Source organism: Hyposmocoma kahamanoa, unplaced genomic scaffold, assembly GCF_003589595.1.
Source record: "Hyposmocoma kahamanoa isolate Upper Pololo Valley unplaced genomic scaffold, ASM358959v1 181, whole genome shotgun sequence".
NCBI classification, from domain to species: Eukaryota; Metazoa; Arthropoda; class Insecta; order Lepidoptera; family Cosmopterigidae; genus Hyposmocoma; species Hyposmocoma kahamanoa.
In genome coordinates this window covers 942402-968274 of record NW_020653712.1, presented here as the reverse complement: position 1 = coordinate 968274, position 25873 = coordinate 942402, and the positions used below count along the sequence as shown (strand labels likewise).

At 34.2% G+C, this 25873-nt stretch overlaps 3 protein-coding genes across 5 annotated transcripts; 1 reads left to right on the top strand and 2 right to left on the bottom strand.

The window, feature by feature from the left end:
- Positions 1-1307: 1307 nt before the first annotated feature.
- LOC113226064 (zinc finger protein 62 homolog) lies at positions 1308-19187 on the bottom strand. 3 transcript variants are annotated; one of them, XM_026458583.1, is made up of 6 exons: positions 19029-19187; positions 17152-17272; positions 15533-15619; positions 11205-11474; positions 3160-3285; positions 2966-3122 (listed from the first exon to the last, which is right to left on the bottom strand). In XM_026458583.1, exons 1-6 carry the CDS (start codon positions 19185-19187, stop codon positions 3073-3075), a joined length of 813 nt encoding a protein of 270 aa, XP_026314368.1. In that variant the 3' UTR covers positions 2966-3072. The 3 variants fall into 3 exon arrangements, with proteins under 3 accessions (XP_026314366.1, XP_026314367.1, XP_026314368.1); XM_026458581.1 differs by having other exon boundaries at positions 1308-3285; XM_026458582.1 differs by lacking the exon at positions 11205-11474 and having other exon boundaries at positions 1308-3285.
- A 311-nt stretch (positions 19188-19498) lies between these two features.
- LOC113226105 lies at positions 19499-20524 on the bottom strand. The gene is made up of 2 exons (XM_026458625.1): positions 19980-20524; positions 19499-19828 (listed from the first exon to the last, which is right to left on the bottom strand). Exons 1-2 carry the CDS (start codon positions 20297-20299, stop codon positions 19621-19623), a joined length of 528 nt encoding a protein of 175 aa, XP_026314410.1. The 5' UTR covers positions 20300-20524; the 3' UTR covers positions 19499-19620.
- A 750-nt stretch (positions 20525-21274) lies between these two features.
- LOC113226092 (serine hydrolase-like protein) lies at positions 21275-25402 on the top strand. Its single transcript, XM_026458610.1, has 4 exons — positions 21275-21428; positions 22519-22680; positions 24277-24384; positions 25046-25402. The coding sequence occupies exons 1-4, from the start codon at positions 21377-21379 to the stop codon at positions 25210-25212; spliced, it is 489 nt and encodes a 162-aa protein (XP_026314395.1). The 5' UTR covers positions 21275-21376; the 3' UTR covers positions 25213-25402.
- Positions 25403-25873: the final 471 nt, after the last annotated feature.

The window sequence follows — 25873 nt, the reverse complement described above, 5'->3', positions numbered from 1 at the left end:
AAATGTTGCAAAGTAACGAATTTCTTTCTCCCAATTTTGCTATTCTGTTTCCAAATAATTATATTACCTAATTTTTTGAGAATAGGCAATATCGCGATGGGTGTAGTTGTTTACAAAGAGCAACACCTAGAGTTTCTTGCTCAACTTCTCGGGGGAATCTGCCTTACGAATGAGCGGTAGAGTTTAACCAATGCAATGTGACGATTTCAAGTTAATAATGCTTACCTATGAAATAAAGATTATTTTGATTTTGATTCTCGGTATCGTTTACGAGGTATTTGGGGGTGCTCATTACGAATACAGCACTTATTTCTAAATCCAAGATGGCGGACACGATTTTTCAAAAAAATGCAATATTAGTATCCTTTTCGAGGTATTTGAGGATGCTCATTACGAATATGGCACTCATTTCGAAATCCAAGATGGCGGGCGCGATTTTTCGAATAATGGCAAGTTTGGTATTGTTTTCGAGATATTTGGGGGTGCTCATTACGAATATAGCACTTATTTGTAAATCCAAGATGGCGGACACGATTTTTCACAAAATGCTATATGGGTATCCTTTTCGAGGTATTTGGGGATGCTCAATACGAATATGGCACTCATTTCTAAATCCAAGATGGCGGGCACGATTTTTCGAATAATTGCAAGTTGGGTATCGTTTTCGAGATATTTGGGGATGTTCAATACGAATATGGCACTCATTTCTAAATCCAAGATGGCAGACACGACAGTTCAAACAAAAGCAATATTCGTAATGAGCACCCCCAAATACCTCGAAAACAATACTCAACTTGCCATTATTCGAAAAATCGTGCCCGCCATCTTGGATTTACAAATAGTGCCATATTCACATTGAGCATCCCCAAATACCTCGAAAATGATACCCGTATAGCATTTTCTTGAAAAATCGTGCCCGCCATCTTGGATTTAGAAATGAGTGCCATATTTGTAATGAGCACCCCCAAATACCTCGAAAAGAATACCCATATTGCATTTATTTGAAAACTCGTGTCCACCATCTTGGATTTAGAAATAAACGCTATATTCATAATGAGCTCCCCCAAATACCTTGAAAATGATACCCAACTTGCCATTATTCGAAAAATCGTACCCGCCATCTTGGATTTAGAAATGAGTGCCATATTCGTAATGAGCACCTACAATACCTCGAAAAGAATACTAATATTGCATTTTTTCGAAAAATCGTGTCCGCCATCTTGGATTTAAAAATAAGTGCTGTATTCGTAATGAGCACCCCCAAATATGTTTTAATAATATAGATATTAAATTCTTAAAAGGGCTCCTTTTAAGATTTAATATCAATTGTTCCATGAATAAATAATTTTATCAGTAAATCTTAAGAATCATGCTAGAGAAGTTTTTAACATTTTTACCAAACGTAGAAATTAAAATCAAAGGTTAATGGGTACACAGGAATTGGAATCGAGCATATTTCAATTGCGAAAATGAAACAGAAACAACCTTGGTTAATTTATTTATCAGAACTTTTATTTTAATAGAAATAAAATGAGCTCATTTTATGTCGCTACATAAAGTGGCTTATTCACAACTAGGATGAAAGTCCGTCGCACAGGTAGAAGCTGCTCTGTAGTCCGTCGTCAGTTCCGTTGAATTTCTTGCGGGTATCGGTTAACTTTCGAATCAATATGCCAAATTTACGCGCGATATCAAAAAGAGAACTTCCCATCGGGAATTAATTGCCCGCTGCGACTACACAATCCTGCATTACTTGGCGGACTGCAATGCTGGATAATTAGTGGGCCCCTTATATGACAGGCAGTATAGTCACAGCTTAGGGTAAACTGTCACTGTAAACAAGGATACTGCAATGAAGAGGCTGTATGGAAGAACATTTGCCTATCCAAATAAATAGGTGAAACTTATTGAAAAAATATTCTGGAAGATGTTAGTAAATAAGGGATCTACCTGAAGGATCAAGGAAATAAGTGCATTTTTATTAGTATAATCATTCTTTATTTTGTAATTACAAAACAATTAAAGTTTATTTTATTAACGAAATTAATAAATTGCTATATTATAAACAAGATGTCTCATCACTTGTGATCATAAGCAATAAATATATAAAAAAAATAAAAAGGGTCTCCTGCTGAATCGTCCCGTCAGTGGGCGCTGAGAACTAATATATAACAGTAAGTAGTGACAATGGGGCCTATACAGCCTGAAACATTGGTTTGTTTAGAAAAAAACAAATATACGCTATTTAGATCCAGAAAAAACAACTTCATTCCTAATGTGTAGTAATCGCAGAAACCTAAGAATCCGACTGTTCCTAACTCTTATCATAATGTCCTTTCAAATGTCTCTTCCAAACCGATCTTCGAAAGTAGCTCTTGTTACAAATCTCACACGTATACGCCTTATCCTTCAAATGTATGGATTTAGTGTGGGTCAACAAGCATCCACGACTCGCAAACTCTTTCATACATACATTACATTCGTATTTTGGCATCTCGAACTTGTGTATTTCGGCTAAATGCTTTAATCTTAACATTCTGTTCGAGAAAGTTTCGTCGCACTCGGAGCACTTTAATTTAGAATTTGTGTGCACCGTTTTCATATGATAGTCTTTACGGCCTCTTGTTGAGAACGTTTTAATACATATCTTGCAGGTTCTGTCATCATCGGTTATGTTGTGACTCCGCATCACGTGACCTTGTAACCTTACGTCGGATACGAAAGATTTTCCGCAACTAGGGCATATGAAGTCGTTGCTATGGACGTTCATATGTGACGTCAAACATTTGAAAAAATCAAATTCTGATTTGCAAATAGCGCATTTATATTTATCTGTACTTAAGTCGAAACCTAAAATTCCATGCGAAGGGCGCAACCTGTCAGATTCGAAGTAAACTTTTTTGTGCGCGGTAACAAAATGGCCGACCAGCTCTTCTATATTTTTTATGTTTTTATCACACAATTGACATTTTATTTCGCTGACATCGGCGTTGATTAAACTTTTAGGTTGTTTGAGGCTTAGCATTATATCTTTTTCAGTTAAATTCGAATGATTTATTAATGTATGCTGTTTTAAATCCGTATATTGGAAGTAATGTTCTGTGCAGTAGAAACAGTGGAATTTTTGCCCCCGAAATTTGAAAGGAAGAACTGTGGAATTTTTTAAAATTAGAATTATATTTGAACGTAACTGTCGATTGTCTTCGTAGCTTTCAGCCGACATTTTTGTGGTGAATTTTGGCCGTTTTAGAACGCCGTTGCGGCGTTTCAGTCTGATGCGTGGCTCTGTAAATAGAATTATAAATAGTTAAGTTAAAACATAAAAAAAAAAGAAATCTGTATGGGGCATATTTATTATTAAGTATTGCAACATTTATAAGTTTACATGTAAATGTGACCAGGCTTTGAAAGCTAATTCCAGGTGGCGCTCCGTAAGTAACGTCTCTTGACTACAATTTAAAAAAACATTTTAGCATACCGCATCTTTTTGAAATTTTATTATTCACAAGTCTTGTTATACAAGCAGTGATGGAGCAAATCAGTACATTTGAGAATTAGCTACAACAGCGCCACTTAAGGAGTGGTGGTCACACTGAAATAGTTGATGCGACTGCATCGTCACTTACAACAGCTAAAGTTGTCCGTTTCGATGTAGTCGCAATACAGCTCGTTGGAATTACACCATTAATCTAGTACTTTGCGATAGAGGGCGTTGGCATCTATTAAGCATAGATAACCCTATAGACATCGAGATTAGACGTCAAAATGTCGCATGACATGTTGACTAACGAATGGGGCACTTTACTTAGTTTGTGGTTCTGAACATTTGAGGTGTCTATGACAATCTCTTTGACTCTTTGACGGCTCGCAAAGGACAGCAACACGTTAATTGATTGTATGTTTTGGTAATTTAAATATTAAAAAATATGCTAAAACTTTTCTAACAATAGTATAAGTACAAAATAATCACATTTAGTTTCACTTACAGATTTTTTTAAACCAAACTAAGACTAGAATTTTAATTTACTAACATAAATAATTAACATCAATTCATACAAAAAATTCTAAAAATATATTAATCATTGCACGAGATCCCCTCATGCGCACGCATATGCTCCCTCAAAGTATAATTCCTGGCATATGCTTTCCCACATATGGTGCATTTATACGCCTTCTCCCCTGTGTGCTTTGTCATATGCTTTTTCAGTCCATGATTGGTCACAAACGCCATGTCACATTCGTGGCATTTTTTGTTCTTATTTCCGTGAGTTTGCCGCATATGCGTCGCTAAATAATGTTTTACATTATACTCTTTGAAGCATATGTGGCATTTAAACTTGTGCGTTATGTCATGAACCTCAGACATATGTTTTATTCGGTCGTTATAATGTTTCATAGGCTTAAAGCATATTTGGCACTTGATAATTCTTTTAGAATGAGCGCTTTCTATATGATTTAATTTAGAAGTCTTTGTTTTAAGTATTTTGCCGCATTCGGTGCAGGGAAATATGCCCTTTTCATGCGTCCTTTTGTGAACTTTCAGCCTTTTTGAATTTATAAATGAGCGGCCGCATACGTCGCATATGCAGTTAGCATAATGCTCGTTCAGATGCGTCGTCAACGTTCTGAACACGTGAAATTGTTGAGAACACAAATGGCACGTATAAGGACTAGAATTAACTTTATAGTCTGCTATGCATTCATTGAAAATTAATTTCTTGTGTACATTTTCAAGATGGCGTCTCATATTATCGACGTCTGTCAAATTTACGCGGCATTTCCGGCATTCGAGATTCGAAATGTCAATTTGTAACGAGCGCGGGTACCGTTTCATTGCTTTTAATTCGTTTTCCATGTCGTTGTGTGTGGTTTTATTGTGATTTTTAAGTGATTCTATATCCATAAAGTCTTCGGAACAGAAGAAACATTGGAACCAGCTTTTGTGATGGCGGAAAGGGCACGCTGTGGTCTCTCTAAGGACGTTTTCGCACGTTACAATGACTCGCTTGCGTTCGGATATTTGTTTTGGTTGCACCGTTTGTGGGGGCCCTAAAAATAAAGAATTCCACTTATAAATAAACGCAACAATTAGGGAACTAATTTTCGATTTTACCCGATAAGTAGGCAAAGGTCGACCAGAGCGTCATAGGAAGTGGAGAAATTGAAAATGAATTTTGCCAACATTTTTTATGGAATAGGTCGTTATGGAAATACCATACGGAAACAGCGTACGTATATAACGTAAATCTAATTATACATTCATAATTGTATTTAACCGAAAACATGAAATAAAATAATTTTATTTGACACTGAATAAAATTATAAAAATGGAAATATAAATTAATAATAAAGAAACGTGTTAAAATGGTCAAGGTTCAGCTACAAAGGGCTATGGAGTATGTTAATACTAGCCGATATTCTTCCATACCCCATAATAATGGTTAAAAACACGCAAAAAGAATATTAAACACACAAATATGCCTGAGTGAAAATGATAATATTCTAAATTACTAACAGTAGTATTATTTATTCCCAATTCTAGGGAGTTATTTTATAGAACGTACTGTTAGTTGAAGCCTTCCCACTCCCACTTCAGCTTTTGCAAGCAGAGATTGTAGTTTCTTAATTTGTAGATCCTTTCTTTTTGTGAAAACCTTCTGTTTTTTTGTAATAAATGTATACTACATAAACCAGCACAAGGTAAAAAGTAGAGATAGATTCCAGCACGCAGCGGTCAGGTATCGCATCAATAAGTTCGAAACACGTGTAATCTAGAGACAAAGAGCTAGTAACCGCCGTTGCCTACACGCAAAAGTTCCCTAAGCGCCCAGTTACACGTGGCAAAAGTTTTCGTCGCCTCACGGCGACTGGCCAGTTACCACGCCTTCATGTGAATCTAAATTCTATTTACTAGGCAACAACATTTGAATTTCTCTGAAATGACAGACGTACGCAGTCGGCTCATCGACCGACCGCGTGAAGTGAGCGCAATGAAATTCGTGTGGAATAAATGTGCCCTTAAGGTGGTAAAGCGTCGAATATGCAAGAATATGTTGTTAAATTATGTTTAGGTGTACAATATCAAATGTAAATGAACATTGTCCTTTTCAAACTAATATGACACCCTGAGACACAAAGTTGACAAGTTCCATGTGCTTGTAGTCATCAGTGCCCTCAGTCTTAAAGACCGGAACGAAGCAATGCTCGCATTGCTGCTCGGCGGCAGAAATAGGTATGGTGGTAATAGAGCTGACAAAGGCCGTGCAGCTAGGCAAGGCAGGCCTTTATTGATCCCAAAGCTTTTATAGGGATAGCAAACAGCCTGGCAAATCTCACTCTGCAAAATCAGAGCACACATGTCTCCCGAGACATCTGGCTACAAAGTAAGAGCCTTGAGCATTCAAAAACCTTCATAGCGTACAATAAACATTGTAGATCAGGGTTTCTTACCCTTTTTCTAGTCATGGACCCTTCACAAAATTTCAAAGAGCCCACGGACACTTTCCGAAAAGATACTCGCCATGGACTTTATCGCGTTCATTACACGGACCCCTTAGGGGTCCATGGACCATAGGTGAACAAACCCTGCTGTAGATAATCTTTAGTCATTAGTCAGAAATGACATCAGAATGCTGACTAGAGCCATGATAGGGTCTAATATTTATTTTAACTGCCTCGGTGGCCGATTTGTTACCATAGACTGCCATAGAGGTCCCAGGTTCGATTCCCGGGCCGGGAGAAAATTTGTATGGCCTACATTTATTTCTCTCGTGAGTTTGGGTGTAATTTGTGGTTGTCTATGTGTGTGTCCATGGCACCTGCGACACAGGGTTTCCCTAGTGCGGGGCTATTTTGAATATGTGCGTTATTATAGATATAGATTCTGCTACTAATGAAGCCATCCTAAAAATAATAATCAACAAACCGGATTCGTCGCCTCATTTACCACCCTTAAAGGAATTAATGGATATCCACTGGCATTTACACAATATAAACTATTTCCGGCAATCGATCAGCGCCATCTTCGTCAAATCATCATCGTCAAAATAAGTAAGTTGTTTATATTATTTATACGGCAGTGGACATCCATTAATTCCTCTTTAATATGCAATATAAAAAGTACGTTTTTTTCCCCTGTAATACTAAAATTATTTTCTGAATTTAAACAAATATGCGTATCAACAGATGGCATTGTGATGGCTCTAATCGCAAACAAAAAAAAAATAGCCGGCACTATCCATAAAAATGTATTCAATAAGCGCCATCTAATGGATATGTTTGTTATAACTAGAAATAAGAGTAGCTTTGATAAATTGCAGCTTGTCAATGTAAAACAAATCAGTTACAAAAATAGCTATTTAGCACTCGCCGCGACATCTGTAGTACCAATAGGTACTAAATACCCAACTAGGCTTTCTTGTACCGCGATTAGCAGCCCTCTTGAGTTATTTCTTTAGACGAAGATATACAGAAGATCAAATGAAAATGAAACAATCCGAGCGTGTACGGACACACCATAATTATAAACTTTCTTTGTTAACTTGTCAATGTGAAAATCAAATTTGTTAATTGTGTCAATTTTTCATAAAAGTTTCCTTTGTGGTTTTTGTTAATTTTTCATAAAAGTTTCCCTTATCATACAGACATACCTAACTTCATAGAAAAAAATCTATTTAATTCTAGAAATCACCACCAAAAGTCTAGATAAAAATCGGTTAACAACAGATCATAAATATTTTTTTGCAGACCTGTTGCAGTTGGAATGAGTGCATGCAGACTGGAAATACGTACTAATTTTGTTTTCAGTGCCCATGTACAGTTGCGTGCAATGAAATGTATACGTTCACTATTTTCTAAAATTTGTAAACATTAGATATTTCATAAATATGTAACCTTGTGCTGTTTTCAAAAATATGTATGTTGTGTCGTTTTAAAAATTGTATACTTTTATTTCAAAGAAAAGTAAACAAAGTACGACCTTTGAAAAGTATACACTCCTGGTGTTAAATATCCATATCATTTTCATATATATTTAATACTATGCATTTTCAATAAAATGTATACAAATACAAGATTATTGTAAATTAGGCAAATTTTCAATAATCTTGTATTTAGAAAATAAATATATGTGCCGTGTATGTGCAGTTGTTGGGTATAATAATAGTACAAAGCTTTGCAAAATCAAGTTGTGATTTTATTAATTGTAATCATTTTTTTGGCTTTCATTATATCGCCATTTTTTTTGTATAATTTTTATAATAATATTAAACTACCGTACATAGTTTTTTTTACTTGACATTGGCAAAATCATTGATTATTTCGATGGGGCCATAACATTTAAAAGAAGAAGAAGAAGAAGTTAAATCTTAACATTTTGTTGCAAAGTAAATATAAAAGGTATTTATTTAGTATATATTATTATAATAATGCGTATAGAGAACATTAACATTGTCAAAACAAAGAATTTCTTTAGATGTATAAATAGCATCCAATGAAACTCGTTGTTTTGACAGACACAGATTGTATTAAGTGTGATAATTGCAAAATGTTATATCGCTCTCTTGCGACAAAAACGTGACGTCTACGAAAAAGGTAGTAAAACAAATAATGCAATAACATTTGCGGTAACGCGCTCTTATTTCTATATAAATGTTAAATTTTTAACGTAAGAAACCTTAAAACCGTGAAGCAAAGAGATAGTTTGTAACATTATAGCGCTATCTCATATGAATTTTTGTTCAATAGCAATAGTAGCAGCGCAATGGAACAAGATGTAAAGATATTTGCTTAGAGTGCATGCCAATTAAACGTTTGAAATACGTACTGCATCATTCGCGTTAGGGTTGTCCAAACACATAAAATCATCATTTTGATGACAATTTTTCGCGTGCTTTGATTTTACATTTATACTAATTAAAACGCGTGTATGTAAGGTCTTAAAATGAGAATTTCGGCCGGGACCGTCGTTATTTTCCATCCGGTATAACGAATAATAATATATCGTCAGATACCGAAAAAACACAGAAATAAGCATTTTTAATTTTATATTTATGGTATTTACACTCACAAATTCATTTTTATTTAACGAAAATCAGGACATGAAACTTATTTCTATTATTTTTTAATTTTATTTCAAGACGTACTTAAAAATGCATAGCAAAGAGGTAGAACTTATCGATAGAATACTCATAAAATACTTACTGTTATTCCTATTTCGTTGGCAATATCCGTAGCTGAGCGCCCCTGCTCTTTCAAAATTATTATTTTATGCTTTTCATGTGAACTTATACGATAAGGCACAATAGAATTATTATGAGTAGTACTACTCATCGTGTCCGCAAATAATTTATTTGGATAACTCGGAAAATACTTATATGTCACTTGCGCTGCACCACATAGACAAATGGATATAGTGTACCGTTCACTTATAAATGGCAACAAAAAAAGTTGAGGGTAGTTTAACCGAATAACACTGACATTGTTGCCGCCCGAGCTAGCAAAATACGCACAAAAGGGTTGCAATCGACGCGTATGTTTACATTATAAATAGCAACTACATTGTGTATACATATTTTTGAAGACGATGCAAATATTACTAAAATCTAACAAATTTCGTAGTTTTAAAGTGGATACATATTTATTATAAAATGACCATCCTAATTGTTTACATTTTAGTGCAAATGCATTGTATAAATATTTATGAAAATGATATGGATACATATTTAACACCAGGAGTGTATACTTTTCACAGGTTGTAGTTTGTTTACTTTTCTTTGAAATAAAAGTATACAATTTTTGAAACGATGTCGTGATTACATATTTTTTAAAACAGCACAAGGTTACATATTTTTGAAATATCTAATGTTTACAAATTTTCGAAAATAAGTGAACGTATAAATTCATTGCACGCGACTGTACAACTAGTTTTATTTTTTAATTCCCGAAGAAGGTCCAATTCGCACGCGCAATAATAAAGTGATTCAAATCGAAATAAATAATGTTTTGAATCAAACGAAAAAAGAAAAGATTTTTCCGAAATGGAGTGACAAACAGGTTCTATTTGTCTGCTAAATTTAATGAATTATATTTTTTGTGTGTATTTTTTATTTCTATTTTTAATAATTAAAATTGTTGCTTTGTATGACAGTAAAATGTATATAAACAAAATTTTATGATTAGAGTAGTACCATAAATAAAAGAGATACTAAGTAGATATAATTTTAGATAAATATTGAACATTAAGAATATTAAGTCACATTTTGTAGGTTCAGTTATGGAGTGTTTTACAAGATCCACAAATTGTATCTTGACTTCCTAGAAATTACGTGGAGAGACATGGTGCAGAAATATTATTTTACAATTTAAAAAAAGTAGAGTTATCGCACCAATTACCGATATTTTAAGGGACGTGTGTCTTTCAATATCAAAAAAACTTTTTTGTTTTTAAACATATATCAATAGTGATTAGTTTATGCTGTGGTATGCTTTAAAAAAGCTTTTATAATTATTACTCAAAAATCTAAACTAGAATTTCTCCAAATCTCCAATAATTAACACCAAAAATCCAGTAATTAACTAACCAGAAATCGACACTCGCCTATAATGAACACCCAGTAACTGACACTTACCAATAACAAACGTGTACAAAATTTTGTCCTAAATCGTATTACAAATATGATGCAGTAGAGCTCCTTGGGAAAGAGTTCGTCCAGGGAAGTACTGCCGGCTTATCTATTTCTGCCGCCAAGCAGTTAATAGTAGCAGGGGTGCTGGTGAAATTACAGGCACATGGGACTTTTCAACTTAAGTCTCAGGGTGACGGGCGCAGTGGCAGTGCCTCTCAAATCTTTGAGATTTAAAGCTCAAGTGGCACTGCAACTGTTATGGACTAGCGTACCGCTTACCATCTGGCGCACGACTCGTTCGTCCCATCACTTAATACATCAAAAAAAGAAATTAAAAAAAGTATCGAATAAATGAGCTTGTCGGTCACTAGGGTCGCCACCCAACAAAATAGAATTAATATTATATTGTTTTTATATATAATTTATAGAAATGACATATGAGAGGGGTGCCATGTACTTTTTTAAATCTATTTTGTCAGTTTCTCAAAATTCAATTTACTTGAATTACGTCACTTTATTGAGGGTGCGAAATGTACCTTGTCAAGCCTTTAAAACAAAAAAAACGATATAAGCACTCACGTTTTTGTGCAGTTTCAGTTTTCCTTGTGTCTGCAATAACATGTCCTTGTATATCACAAGTGGACTCTTCTAAATTTTTACTCTGCCTATTTACTTCGGAAAGTTTGACTTTTTTTGCTGCCTTCTTATCTTTTATGTCAGACTTGGTTCTCTTTTTCGCTGTTTTCGGTTTTTTACTCTGTGCTTTTTTTAATTTTCTTTTGCATTCCATTTCCGGTTCCGTTTTGATAGGATCGTCTTCTGTGTAGAATAACTCGTCCTTGTTGTCATCTGTAATGACAGTTGCGTATTTTTTTACAGGTTGTCCTTTGGAACTCTGATTACTAATTCGGCGACAGCAGAGAATAATCGGTTAGATCATTTGGACAATCACGATTTTACAGCGTTGTGAAAGTAAAAATTTGATATTTTGTGATGTAAATAAATGAATTATTAAAATGTTGAGCAATGAGGCAATATAAAAGCTATTATCTGAAGGATATTCAGAATTTATTCTGTCAAGTTTTTAAGTTCTACTGTAAAATAGTGATTTGCAGACAACTGGTTACTCTTTGCTGTCGTCGGTTTAGTATTATTAAATATTATAAGAAAAATTAATTAATTTTGTAATAATGTGCTATTAATTAAGGCATTTCTAATGTTATGTTCTGTTATTAATAAATATAATCGTAGTACAGAGTAATTATTAATACAAAGATCGAACACTCAGAAAAAATTCCTTCGATCCGGCCAGATTCGACCCGACGTCTTCTAGCTTACCGTGCCAGACGCTATACCAACTAAGCCACGGAACGAACCAGCGGACCTCACGAAATTTTCTATGTGTTTGTTGTCATGTCTTTCTATTATAAAAAAAATTTGGTTTTTTCAACGACTTTTTAGCCGTAGCGCCATGTATGAGAAATTTAAGTTTTTCGTTACCCAGTTGGTACAGAATACCAAAAAAAACCGACCTCAAAGAGTCATTCGTCCCCTAGTTTGCTTTTAGAGAGACTCCTGCGGTACCCGCTTTCCAACAAAAAAATAATCAAAACCGGTTCACAAACTTATATGAGTTATCGCGTAAAATACAAACACAAAAAACATACAGTCGTATTGAGAACCTCCTCCATTTTTTTTAAGCCGGTTAAAAATTTAGTATAAGAGTTCTCATAGATCTAGAAGGCTCTACGGGAAAAAAATCGTTAAAAAAACAAAACAAAGATCTGCAACAAGCACAAAGGAAGCGGAAAGGAAGGAAGCGGTCAAAGAAAAAAGTGCTGTTCTGGCGTTCCAAGAGACGAGACGGGACGAACAAGTCGTGCGCCTGGTGGTACGCGACACGCCTATCCATAGCAGTTGCAGTGCCACTCAGAGCTTTATATCACAAATGCCGTTGCAATATAAATAAATATCAATGAAAATAAAATAAACTATAAGATTTTTTTCTGAGTGTTCGATCTTTGTATTATAATAATAATTATAACAAACTAGTGGAGTAATTTTACATAAGAATAATTAAATATCAATTCAATAAACATTTAAATACAATTAATAGTGACATCTCTAGCCAGGGCTGGTAGCTGTAAAGGTGTCTAACTGTGTAACGAAATACTTAAGACTTCTCATAGATGGCGCTACGGCTAAAAAATCGTTGAAAAAACCAAATACAAAGACACGACAACAAACACATAGAAAAATTCGTAAGGTCCGCTGGTTCGTTCCGTGGCTTAGTTGGTATAGCGTCTGGGGGTCTACTCTCGATCTCTATCCGACATCCGTCAGAAACAATTACTGTCAAATACGCAATATTCAACCAAATTAAAAAAAACTATATCAAGTATGAAGCTTCATTCGCATCACGCGTCTTTCCATTTGGTCAAGTATTGCTTATTTGATAGTAATTGTTTCATACGGATATCGGATAGAGATCGAGATAAGACCCCCTGACACGGTTTGCTGGAAGACATTGGTTCGAATCCAGCCGGATCCAAGGATTTTTTTTCTAAGTGTTCGAAATCTTTGTATTAGTATTATAACAAACTAGTGGAGTAATTTCACGAAAAACAATTGAACGACATGGTGGTGAAACATTATCAAGAAAGTTATATCAAAATGGCTACAGTCGAAATCGTATGAGGAAACCGAAGATGTATTAGAACACTTGCTTTAAAACACTACTTTCCTAATCTATGGCAACAGGTTAACACACACACGAAAAAAAAATTGTTTGTTTTGAAGATGTTTGGAAATGTAATAATTAAACAAATTAAGTATAAGTTAAAAATGTTCAATGTGCATTTATAGTTATGGAAAAGCGGTGCCTCCTGACACAGGCTTGATAAGCTTAATAGGAGGTACCATCCACTGTTAATGTCAAATTAATTGTAATACTGAAATAAACATTTTATTTATTTATTCTGATATTCAATAAACATAATTAATTAAATTTTTATTGAATTGATATTCAATTATTTTTTGTGAAATTACTCCACTAGTTTGTTATAATTATTAATACAAAGATCTACTAAAAACGTCTTTGTACTTGGTCTTTCCAAGACCAAGTACACGATGACACGGTATGCAAGAAGACGTCGGTTTGAATCCGACCGGATCGAATGAATTTTTTCTGAGTGTTTTTTCTGAGTGTTCGATCTTTGTATTAATAATTAAAACATAATTAAATTTTTTGTTACAATTTTTGAATTTTTATACCTTTTACATAAAGTGCAACACAGAAATCCTCTGCATAATTATATATTTTTACTATTACTTATTATGTAGCGTATTTATATTCTTTGTTTGCACCCGTTTTGCATATCCCAAATGTCTATCCTAAAGTTACCTGGAAGAAATTGCTACATAACAATATGGCTGCCTGTTGCACATAACTTACTACTACTATTATACCTAAGTGTATTGTATTTTAACTGCAATAAAAAATATTTAATTCCGTTTTGTATGCGCTTCGTTTGCCAGTCTAACGCAGCAAGCGAATACCTATACTGTATGTTGATTTGCATTCTCGCCATATTTAAGATTAAGAAAAATTAATTTATTCTGTTCAATATTCTGACTAATTGTCTAATAAAGTTTTGCAAAATTGCCGTTAAATCGTATGCACCGCGCGGGGGCAGTGACCCCGACCGGGCCCGACCCCTCGAACGATACGTAATCTTTCTCGATCGCTTAATTATCTATTTTTATTATAATGGTATAAGTTTACTTATAAGTATATTATACTTATACGTATATATTACGTATAAGTTTTGTAGCAGAACGTGCCGTGCAAAAGTTAATGATCTTTGGATCAAGCATCGAGTATGTAGCCAGAAATAGAGACGAAATAAATCCCCTCATCAGTCAAATGGTATCACTTTTAAATATCAACTCTTGTTTGCGCTGAAATCACAAATTAGAAAATTGAAATAATACAGCGTCAACAACTGACCTGTGTGTACGTCTCCGTATATTCCAAAAATATTCTGTATTTATTGTAATAAAGATAATATCTCTAACTATGGGGGGCTGTTCCATTCGGTGGTGTGGGAAAAACAGCAAAACATTTAATTACAAAACAAACAGAATCACATTTCATGGGTAATTAAATATTAAATTATGTATCGAGTTCTTAGGTTTTCGCGATTGTTACACATAGGAAATGAAACTATTTTTCCGGATTTAAATCGCGTATATTTGTTTTTTCAAACAATCCGACGTTTCGGGCCCTTTACAGGTCCAATGGTCACGGTTGACTGAGGTGGTACAGTCTTCAACCAATTATGTCAAATTTTGACAATATTTGTGTTTACTATCTCTAATATTTCGACGGGAGAATGGGAATATCAATGAAATAAATTTAAAAAATAGGGATATATTCATTACTTATTAACTGTATTCCGTGTAAGTCGGAATCTAACTATATGTGACTTAGAATGAACTATATCAAAATAGTAAGTTCACAAAGTCACAAATTCATTTAAGGGGCAGTACACATTGCCTCTTAAACGTTAGTTTAGTAGATCAGTTGTGTTGGCAATTCCAACAAATAATTAAAGTTGGCTACTTCAGCTATACCAACGAAACGAAACTTCATAATTTTCCCGTGTGTGTGCCACTTTTTTTTACTCTTTGTACTTGCATTACAAGATGGAAGAATACACGTTTCTAGTTTTACTTTGGTGCCACTTTATTTGTTTCTCCAATACAAGCCTGCCTTCACATAAAGAGTGATAACGAACAATTGCAATACTTGCATTCTAAATAATTCAGGTGAAAGCTCAAAGTATTTTGTAATTTATATTTTAATTAAAACATAGCACATATTTTGCCCAGAAAAAAGTTCTTACCGTCACTGAATGCATCTAGATTGTTACCGGAACCTTCCGGATAGAATGTATCAACCTCCATCTTTATTTCTTGCAAATGTGATGACGCTGCAATATTATAAGCCTTCTATTAAAATTTTCAGTTAATAATAGTGCAGTTAAATTATACAAGGATACGGAAATACTATAATGAGTGAACAACATAAGACATACATTGGTAAGTAAGGCTGCTTTCAGAGCAGTGCGGATTTTTCTGTCGACCGTCCGTGCGGAGCGCCGGAGCGGAGTTTAACACGTGTGGCGATAGAACATTGATTTACAGTGACGCGGATTGCTCCGTAAGGAACACGCTCCGCGTGAACTCCGCACAAGCCACCCGTGCGTTCATTATAGGCGACTGTGTTCCGTGAATATCCAAAATTAAATACTCGATCCACAGCACTACGAATTCTACGCGGGCGGACAGTCCGTACGAACACGTACAGCTATGAAACCAGCCTTGTATTTATTTCAAAAGTTTTGAGTGTTTTAATATTCATTTTAACTTTTGAAACTAAACTTTTGAAACAGATGATAATATTCATTAAATTCATTTTAAACAAATGATAATATTCCTTAAAATGAATATTATTATCTGTTTAAAATTAAAACCACATAAATGGCATTTTCCATAAAGACTTTAATTTATATACCTATGGTTAGAAAATCACTATCTTTCTGCAGGTGAAACTCATTAACAAAAAAGCTATAACTCAATAAGAGTTTTATATGCAGAAAGATGGTGATTTTCTTACAACAGGTACTTAATTTGGAGATTTTTGTGGAAAATGTCACATATGTGGTTTTACCTTTAAGCAGACGTTACGATGTTTTACTACCATGACATACATTTATTTTTGTGAAATTACTCCACTACTTTGTTATATTTATTCTTTTATAATGTCGCACTGGTATCGCACAAACACAGGTACGAGTCCTGACAGGTCGACGTAACTTTTGTTTGTGTTCGATCAATTATAACAAACTTTATAATGAATCATAATTGTGTTACCAGTATTATAAAATTATTTACGATTTTAAAGATATTCTTTTATTATAATTATTGTATTCAACAAAATTAAGTTAAACTACACATTGTAAAATGTCAATTGTTGTAAGTTTTATCAGATTACAGCTTCAAAAGAGTTCTAAATGTTTATTAACGTAAAAAATAAGAAACTATTTAAAATGTTTTTTTTTACTCAGTTATCTCTATCGTCTAATTATGATTCACATTACAGTGGACAATTTTTTAAATTTATATATAGGTTATATATCATCAGTTTAAAGGTAAAACTCACTAAAAAGCTAAATCGACAAATGAAGATCAAGATTTTGTGTTTTCCCTGCAAATGGATTACAATGATTGTACCATGTTATTTTAACTTTTTTCTAAATGCAGTTTTATAAAGAAGGACATTACGTATTTCAAATTTTTCTTTCGTAGATGTTCTTCCCAATGAAATAAAAATAGAAAACACGCCATTTTGAGCAAAATTCGACATAGAAAGTTTCACCTTTTAACTGACGATATATAGGTTTGTTTACTCAATTAAGAGATAAGTGTGAGACGGTCAGTCAAAATTGCTATAGAACCTTACCTTCCCGACACTGAATGAATATCTCTTCAGCGTGCAGTATCTGCCTGCGGAATGCCAATGCATCTCTCAATCGTGCAATGCACATCTCACATGCCAGTTTCTCTGAATTGCAGTCAGACAGCTGAATAAAATTAAAGTATTTTTAGTTAAGAGGTACTTCTAGACCATAGTATGCCAAAGTGGTCCCAGTGGGTGCTGAACAGTCCTAGTGTAGGGGTCTCGGAAGCAATGGGGGGGCATTGATGTAGTCCAGGGGTGCTACCGCGTTTGAAAAAAAATCCTACAAATATGTATATATGTATATAATTTTTTCCTTGTAATTTTTTGTGTTATTATAAAAAAAAATTAAATTTCTTTTTGTGGTATTTGGCATTGTAATATTTTTATCTTGACTAAGTGAGCAGTGAGACAAGAAATCTGGGAACATATGGTTTAAACAAACTCCTAATCAAAAAGCTCTCACAGAGTGAATAAGTTATATGTGGTATTTGCATAAAATCAAAAATAAAAGAATTGAGGAGCATCAGAACAAAAAGTGATAAGTCACATTTTGAACTATTCTTCTTTTTTAATCCTAAATGGTAGGTTTTGTATGTTTCTATGAATAATTCATCCAGCCTAAATAGCAACCGCTAAATCCTCTATCAAAATCAAATTTGTTCAATGAGACTAGACAAAATTAGAATCGAAATTTATTGAATTTATTGGTTTTTGTTCCAAAGCTCTTCAATTGTTTTAAATGCTTCTTTCGGATAAATTGGATTTAAATGAACACTATTTTACAATTAATTTTTTTCCAGAACTCTGAAGACTGAGGAAATCAACTAGAATTGCCATAAATTCTGTTCTCACTGTTGGTTCTTCTGTTGGCCCTAACCTACCCTAATTTGTTTCGGTATAAGTCGGTAAATTTTCATTTACTAGAGGGCCAAGGATTAATTTTTTCAGTAACTATGAGATTTAGAGAAAAATTTATTACCACAAAAACTGTTTACTTAAATGTAATCTATCAGAAAAAGCAATTTCAAATAAAATAAAAACTAAGTTCCACTTCCATTATAATATCTATTAATTTAATTACGTAATTCATCATTTAGTTAGCACAACCTTTTTTGGAACATCTTTTATTTTGACCAGAAGTTGAATAGTTTTTATGACATATATTGATGGAATGAGTATTAAGTAGAAGTTTTTAAAATAAAGTTTATTTCAAAACCATTTTTAATTTTTGTTTCAATTAATTTAGAAGTTGATATTTGTAATACTATAATATATTTTTTTTAATTTTAAAAGCTCACAATTAATTTGTTTGAGAATATTTGTGTGAAATTATGATTTATTTAGAATAGCAGTACATTACAGAAAACAACAAAATTTATTTAGTGCTATTATAGCTACAAACATAAAAGTTATTACGACATAAAAACGAGATTTCGTATAATTATTGAAAAAAAAAATCATATTTCTGTTACCGTGACACTTATGACATGGAGTCAGCGGGTAAAAGCTAGCAAATGAACCGCCAAACTTATAAAAAAATTTGTTGGTCCAGACCAACTGCCAAACACCCTTCATATATACGTATTTTAGAAAAGTAAACAAAGAAGATTAGTGAAAGATTGTTTGATTTCGGAAGCCAATTCCTTTCTCAGTTATGACAAAAACAACAGATGCAGCAGTTAGTAGAGGATGATACAACCTGCAGAAAATAAATAACAACTCAAGGAACTTGTGGAATGCCTTCATTCACGACCGGCAGATTAGCTTTGGTTTGCGATCGATCATTATAATGTAGGTTAAATGATGATATTGGTAATGAGGGCAATAATGTAGTCTTAGTTTAACCTTTACAACTGAAAGCAAAAGCAAAAACTTACAATAATATCGAAACATTCCTGCAACATATCCGAATAAATTTCTTTGACCCCAAATTCTGATTCGCGAACCAAGTTGATATTCCATATGCCACACGCGGATAAACAACATCTACAGGCGTCTGGCCTAGACGCCCAGCATTTAAAGGTCTCTTCATCCATTTTTATATAAGAAAACTATTTATATAAAATGCGTACAACATTGCGTAAAATGCCTTTGTTTATAATGGACCGCTTAAGTTACTCAATTTTTACAGAACTCGATGAATTTATAAAGGATAGACTTATGCAATTAGAAACAGCAGCTATCTCTTTCATATACATAGAATGCGGGAAACGAAATGATAAAATGTTACTAACGCCACCTATTGTCGAGTAGTAAGTCTCAGATTCTTTCCCAAAACATGTTTATTTATTTAACCAAATCTAAAGTATTAATGAAATAAAACATCGTAGCCATGCTTGTTACTTATACTTTAATAAAATATCAGGTTCATTATTTTTCATCCACAGCCTTTGCCTGTTTCGAAAATGTATCTTTTATCTGATGTAATAATATTTTAAACAACATAATTTTAAGTATTTGTATAATAAATCATTGTTTCTCCTCCAACATATCCATATAAGCACAATCAATCAAATCTTCATCTTTTACTTCCAATTTCACTTGCAATAATCTTGCAATTTGTTCTCCTTCAGCAACAGTCTGTTCAGGCTGTAGAACAACTTCTAGTTCCATGAAATCGCCTAAATCAGTAACTGTGTCTACGTGGATCCGTGTTTGGCCTAACATGTAGAGTCGTCTGAAATATAATTTTCTAAGTTTAGTTTTTATCCATTTATTTAACGTTATGTAACTAAGTAATAAAGGTTTGATCTGCAGTTTCGAAGTATAGCTTCATAATTACATTAATTGGCTAACTCTAAAGTATAAAAGTGAAAACAAACATGTACCGCGTTTTAGCAACTTTCCCGCGCAAACCGACACTTTTTTTCAACATATCATCTAAGAGCTTTGCTTTTTGACTTTCAGCCACTGAAAAGTGAAGTAGATCGTAGTCACTGAACTTTGGCCCTTTTTGATCATCTCTAGAGTAACGAACTAAAGTAGCTGATGAATCTCCGTAAAATCTCATTTTGAGTCTGCCTTCATTTACTTTGTAAAAGTTATCTTCTTGTTTTATGATTGTTGCCTGTCCACCACTCAGTTTTTCGGCGATTTGGCATATTCTATCCAAATCGGCAATCTTTGCTTTTATTTCTACGTTACGCATTTTAATATGATTCTATGAGTAAACGTAGAAGAACTGTAAAAAATCTTTATATGGTAAGCGCCACCGACAATGAAAGCGAACGTAAGCTAAGCAAATGACAGTTGATGTGGCAGTCAACTTCAGTCGAGCACGATTTGACATTGACGTTTTTTGGTGTGGCCTTTAATAAAAACTTTTACACATGTCTCTCAACCCTGACATTGGCAAAATCGTCGCGCAAAACGACGGAGCCATAGACACAAAAGTTGAAGTTGAAGTTAATTTGATTGTCGTGTCGTACGCAATTTAATTATAATTTTTTTTTCTTCTTTCCATAAAGGAAAAGGCAAAGGTTTTACACCATACAGCCAAGTCTTGGTACATTATTAAGTCTTTTGAGCCATGTCTTCGTTTAATTATATTTCTGTAAATATGGCCGCCACAAAGGGATAGGCAATTTGAGGCGGCGCGTGCTTGGATTGGCTCGGGATTCCTTAGAACGGGCAGATACGGGTATTTTAGTTCAAGATTCGTATAATTTCGCGTTTTAATCTTCGATTAAGGCATAATAGCACTATCCTATTCCACTTTAAACTAGATTTCACAAAATAATTGAAAGTCAAAATAAAAACTACATTTTTCCCTCCAAAAGGCCCAGAGCGAATCTTGTCGTACGCAAGTCGTACGAAAATAAAATCTATTCATTGGTGAATATTGTAGGCCGTGTGTGTTGGTTGGGGATGTGTATATTATGCTTTGTGTATGCGCAAACCTGCTATGATCTGACATATTCGCTACATAATGGACTAGTATAGTCCAGTATAAGATAATGGGTCATTTTCAAAGTGGAAGAATATTAGAAATGACTTTAAAACAAAAAAGTAAGCTGCATGGCCTATAGGCCTTTGCCTTGCCGAAAGGAAAAAAACAGAAAAGGGAGTAGAAACAGCTGATTGTCAAAAACTAACTTCATTTTCACTGAAAGAACATTCGTTTCATACGTACAGTATCTTTTGCTTATAGTATACACTGAAAGCGAGTTCGAAGTACGTATTTGGATAAAAGTCTTAATTATTATTTAATTAAATTTAAAAAACAATGAAACCTCTAAAGGAATGGTCTGTAAAAGCGCCTTGGGGCAATATTGCATGTGAGTATCTTAAATACCTATTTATTCTTATTTATTTGTATAGGTAATTATTAGGCTTGTACAAAGCTCACAATATAATGCACATTCAAATAATTACATACCTCTTTCGTTCTGATGACTATTTGTGCCACTATCAAATTCCAATTTCTTTATAATGGCTCCATCGATTTTAACAATGACGCCGGAATTCATTTCTACATACCGTAAAAATTAAAAATTAAAGAACAATAATGAATATTTCACACACATAACTAAATACAATAGTTATTTCTTATGCAAATCTGCAAAGTTGTTGTTTGACGCGACTGCTTGTGTTGAAGCCTGAGCAACCGAAGGAAGCTAAGATTGAACCATGAGCGAAACGAGTGGTCCAAAAATAGATTTCTGAGTATAGCGACGGTTGAAACAACTTTGAGGTCCACAGTGAGGTCCTGACCCAGCGTGTTTACTAATCATCCGGTGCTGAAAAGGCTAGTGCCTTGGATGAGCAACTCTAGGTGCACGTACAGCACTGTCCTTATTATCCAGATAGGTATTTTAGTTGTTGACTCCCATTGCACCAATTAGCAGCTGCCATGGCTAAGTCGTTAATCTAAATTCAACTATCAAATTTCTGCTTTGACGTCGGAGCTGTTGGCTCGCTCACATCTCGACCCCAAAGTGTCTCTGCATATCTCAAAACTCCACAGCGGCTGGATGGACCGCAGGATATCTAATAGGATCAATGCTTATTTAGGAAACAAATTTAAATCTGAATGTACTACGTAGGGCCACCAGAGTTACTTTCATTACTGTAGTGCATAATTTTTTTGGCTCATCGCCCACTTAGGCAAGATAAAAAAATTTTAATGCCCACCACCACAAAAATGTTTATATTAACTATCATAAGAAAAAAAATGTAGTGTAGTTTATATAAATAATTAAGGATTTTTTTTCAAATGCAGTAGCACCCCCTGGACAGTACCAGCACCAATTGCGTCCGAGGCACATACCCCCCTAGTGTAGTAGGTAGGGACCACTTTGGGAAACTATGCTCTAGTGTAATTGTGTGGCATGTAAAAAAAAGTAATGGTTCTCTTTTCTCTTTCAGTAATGTCCTGGGGAAATCCCAAAGGAAAACCAGTGTTGTTAATCCACGGACGACAGGATAGTCTCTCAACATTTATACCATTGTTGAATAAACTACCAGAGAAGTGTCACTACGTAGCTTTTGATTTACCTGGACATGGAAAGTCAGATCCGTTTCCTATTGGTAATTTTTTTTATTTACGCTGTCGGCAATTTGTTAGGATTTTAGTAGGTATTAATAAGTTTATATTAATATTCAATTATATTTTGTGAAATTACTCCACTAATTTGTTATAATAATTAATACAAAGATCGAACACTAAGAAAACCAGCGATTTCAGCATACCATGGCTGACGCTCTCCCAACTTAGCTACGGAACGAACCAGCAGACCTTACAAATTTTTCTACGTGCTTAGTTTTTTTTCTAGAAGTAATCTTTTTCTGGAATTTAGTTTTATTTTACGGATGTTAATTTGAATACAGTCCCACTGAGTCAGTGATCTGTAAATGCCTGAAAAGTTTATTGTTTGAAAAACAAATGTACACGATTTAGATGCAAAAAAATTAGTTTAATTTCCATTCAACACTTTTGTTAGAAAGGTGTTTCAGACAGATCGAAACGACGAATTGTAGAACTTTGCGTACTGTTGGCGCGCGTGACACGTAAACTAATCACTTCTACTGTATTTATTGTGCTGTGGCACTGACAGTCGTGAATTACTTATAGGTTATATTTCCTTTCATCTGCAGTTTGATAGGTGACACTTCAAGGTAATCACGTATTTCCTGGGCTCTTACAAACCAAGGTGATTGCACTATGGTCTTTAGTATACGATTTTGGAAGCGCTGGACAATTTCCTCCAAAAAGGATATTTGTAAAAACAGTACGGAGTACAAAAAAAACCGACCTCAAAAGTCATTCATCCCCTAGTTTGCCACCCTTAGAGATGGAATATTTTCTTCAAATTTAAATGGGACCACATCTGAGGTACCCTCTTTCCAATATATAATAAAAAAAGAGCCATTAAAATCGGTTCGCAAATTAATTATCACGTAACATACATACAAATAAAAAGTACAGTCAGTAAAATACAGTCGAATTCAGAACATCCTCCTTTTTTTGAAGTCGCCTAAAAATATTAATAACCAGACTAATTTGTCGGTCATTCTCTGACGGACGGAGTGTATTACCTAAACCCAAATGTGGCCGAACGGTTACCATGCATGTTTGCCACGCAGAGGTCACGGGTTTGATTCCAAAGCCGGGAGAAATATTAGTATGGCCTACATTTATTTCTACCATGAGTTTGGGTGTAATTCACATAGACATTACGTGCGTGACCACGGCACCTGTGATACAGGGTTTCCCTAGTGCGGGGCTATGAGTGCGTGCATTATTATTATTATATAAAAAAAATAAAGACTTTATTCTTCAACACTACAACGATACATAAAAACTTAAAATAGTGGCTTAAAATATAATTCTGTGTTGTAGAAAAGGTAACAGCCTCAGCTGTAGTAATTTGCTGGCTTTCAGGCTTCACCTTGTATATAATGTAAAGTACAACTCAAATATAATTGTCGCTGTAGACACCGCAGTATGCAGTTTCTAATTAAGTATATAATTAAGAAACCACCTCACTCACCACAATTATACACTATTATACAAAGACTACAGAAATTCCAGTTAAAATTTTTATACAAAACTACAAATGATACACGCACCGATCAATAGAGAATAAGATTTTATTGTATGTAATATCTTATTTTCTCTTTCAGGTATAAAATTAATGCGATTACATTTTGTTTCGGCTATGGATTTTGTAGTCCAACATTTAGGATGGAAACAATTTGTTGTTATAACTCATTCCATGGGAGGCGAGTTGGGTAAGCGGTTCAGTCTAGAATACAGATTTTTGGCTTTTGTACGCTATGCTGGGTTATTTGTAAAAATTTAATAACCTCGCTGGACTATATTACTAACATCATAAACAACAACTTTTGTTCCATGACTTTTAACAAATCATAATAGATTTACCAGGATAGACTTTTAAGTTTTCGTTGTACTATCTGACTCTTTTTAGATCTGTAGTATGGCAGAAAGTTCAAACGTGCAATCGTCCTCCTCGACGACCCCCAACCCCGTTCCTGCGTTTTGCATCGGACTGGTATTCAGCGCGTTTGCGCACTGCATCCGATTCGTATTCGTTCCGAATCCGAACTTCGGATGTCGCTTGTGCACTAAGTCCTATTGGAATCCAAGAACAATGCGAATGTGACATTTCGGACCGTCATTTCTCGAATTCGGAACTATGTTGAGTGTGTGCGTTATTATTATTATTTAGAGCGATTGTACGAAAGTAAAATCTGTAAAATTATTCAAAGATATGGCACAAAAGTTGTTGGTTATGATGTTAGTAATATTGTCCTGATAGGTCTCTACAAATAACCCAAAATAGCGCTAAATAACCTTACATAGCACTATATAACGCTACGTAGCGCAGATAGCTGGATGAACTTATTGATGGATTATGTTCTATTTTTCTAGCCATGTTCTACAATGTAGTGCGACCCAATAAAATAACCAAATGCATTCATTTAGACATAGGAATGGCATTGAGAAGTATCACTATGGATATAACCCCGGAGACTTACAAAGTATTCTATGGAGACTATTATGATAATTACCATAAAGAAAACTACGATGATAGGTAATTTAAATTTTGTCAAGCAATAATGTGAGCATTACGGCGTTCCGATTTAGAAGGGTATGGGTGCTGGTGAAATTGCAAGCACATGGGACGTCTCAACTTATGCCTCAGGGTGACGGGCGCATTGGCAGCGCTCTTCAGCGATTTAAAGCTCTGAGTAGCAGTGCAACTGCCATGGATAAGCTATTCGTTTACCACCAGGTGCACAACTAGTTCGTCTCGTTGCTTGATATCATAAAACGGTCATTCTAAGACTAGTGTTAATTATCTAATTTCCGTGGCAATTTTCATTATTTAAATATTCTTTTTTTTATAAAAAATGTGCGCAGTTAACCTCCATCTCACCTAAATAATGCCTATTCACTCTCGCCTTGAAAAGGTCCAAGTTATAGCGTATTCAAGTATATTATCGTGTAATTATGAAATAATATTTCACGATATAACTCACACTCGAATATTAAACGATAATATAAAATATATTTCACGATAAAAAATTACCGAAAAAAGAAATTAAAATTTTGGATAAGATCATCATGAAATGATGTCAATTCACGTAATCCTGAACTAAACCTAAATAGTATTTAATTTGCAATCTTACTTTTAATTTTGCATTTGAAATTGAGAGTTGTGTTTTAATTAGAAGTTTTAGTAGGTAGGTAGGTATG

Excerpts from the sequence above, each read along its gene's own strand:
- LOC113226064 (XM_026458581.1), bottom strand. The coding sequence starts at position 19,187 with ATGGATGAAGAGACCTTTAAATGCTGGGCGTCTAGGCCAGACGCCTGT. Across the intron at positions 15,620-17,151 it reads ATTCATTCAGTGTCGGGAAG|CGTCATCACATTTGCAAGAA; the intron begins GTAAGGTTCTAT and ends ATAATATTGCAG. Across the intron at positions 11,475-15,532 it reads TCTAGATGCATTCAGTGACG|ATGACAACAAGGACGAGTTA; the intron begins GTAAGAACTTTT and ends CTGTCATTACAG.
- LOC113226105 (XM_026458625.1), bottom strand. The coding sequence starts at position 20,299 with ATGCGTAACGTAGAAATAAAAGCAAAGATTGCCGATTTGGATAGAATA. Across the intron at positions 19,829-19,979 it reads GGGAAAGTTGCTAAAACGCG|ACGACTCTACATGTTAGGCC; the intron begins GTACATGTTTGT and ends ATTATATTTCAG.
- LOC113226092 (XM_026458610.1), top strand. The coding sequence starts at position 21,377 with ATGAAACCTCTAAAGGAATGGTCTGTAAAAGCGCCTTGGGGCAATATT. Across the intron at positions 21,429-22,518 it reads GCCTTGGGGCAATATTGCAT|TAATGTCCTGGGGAAATCCC; the intron begins GTGAGTATCTTA and ends TTTCTCTTTCAG. Across the intron at positions 24,385-25,045 it reads TTCCATGGGAGGCGAGTTGG|CCATGTTCTACAATGTAGTG; the intron begins GTAAGCGGTTCA and ends CTATTTTTCTAG.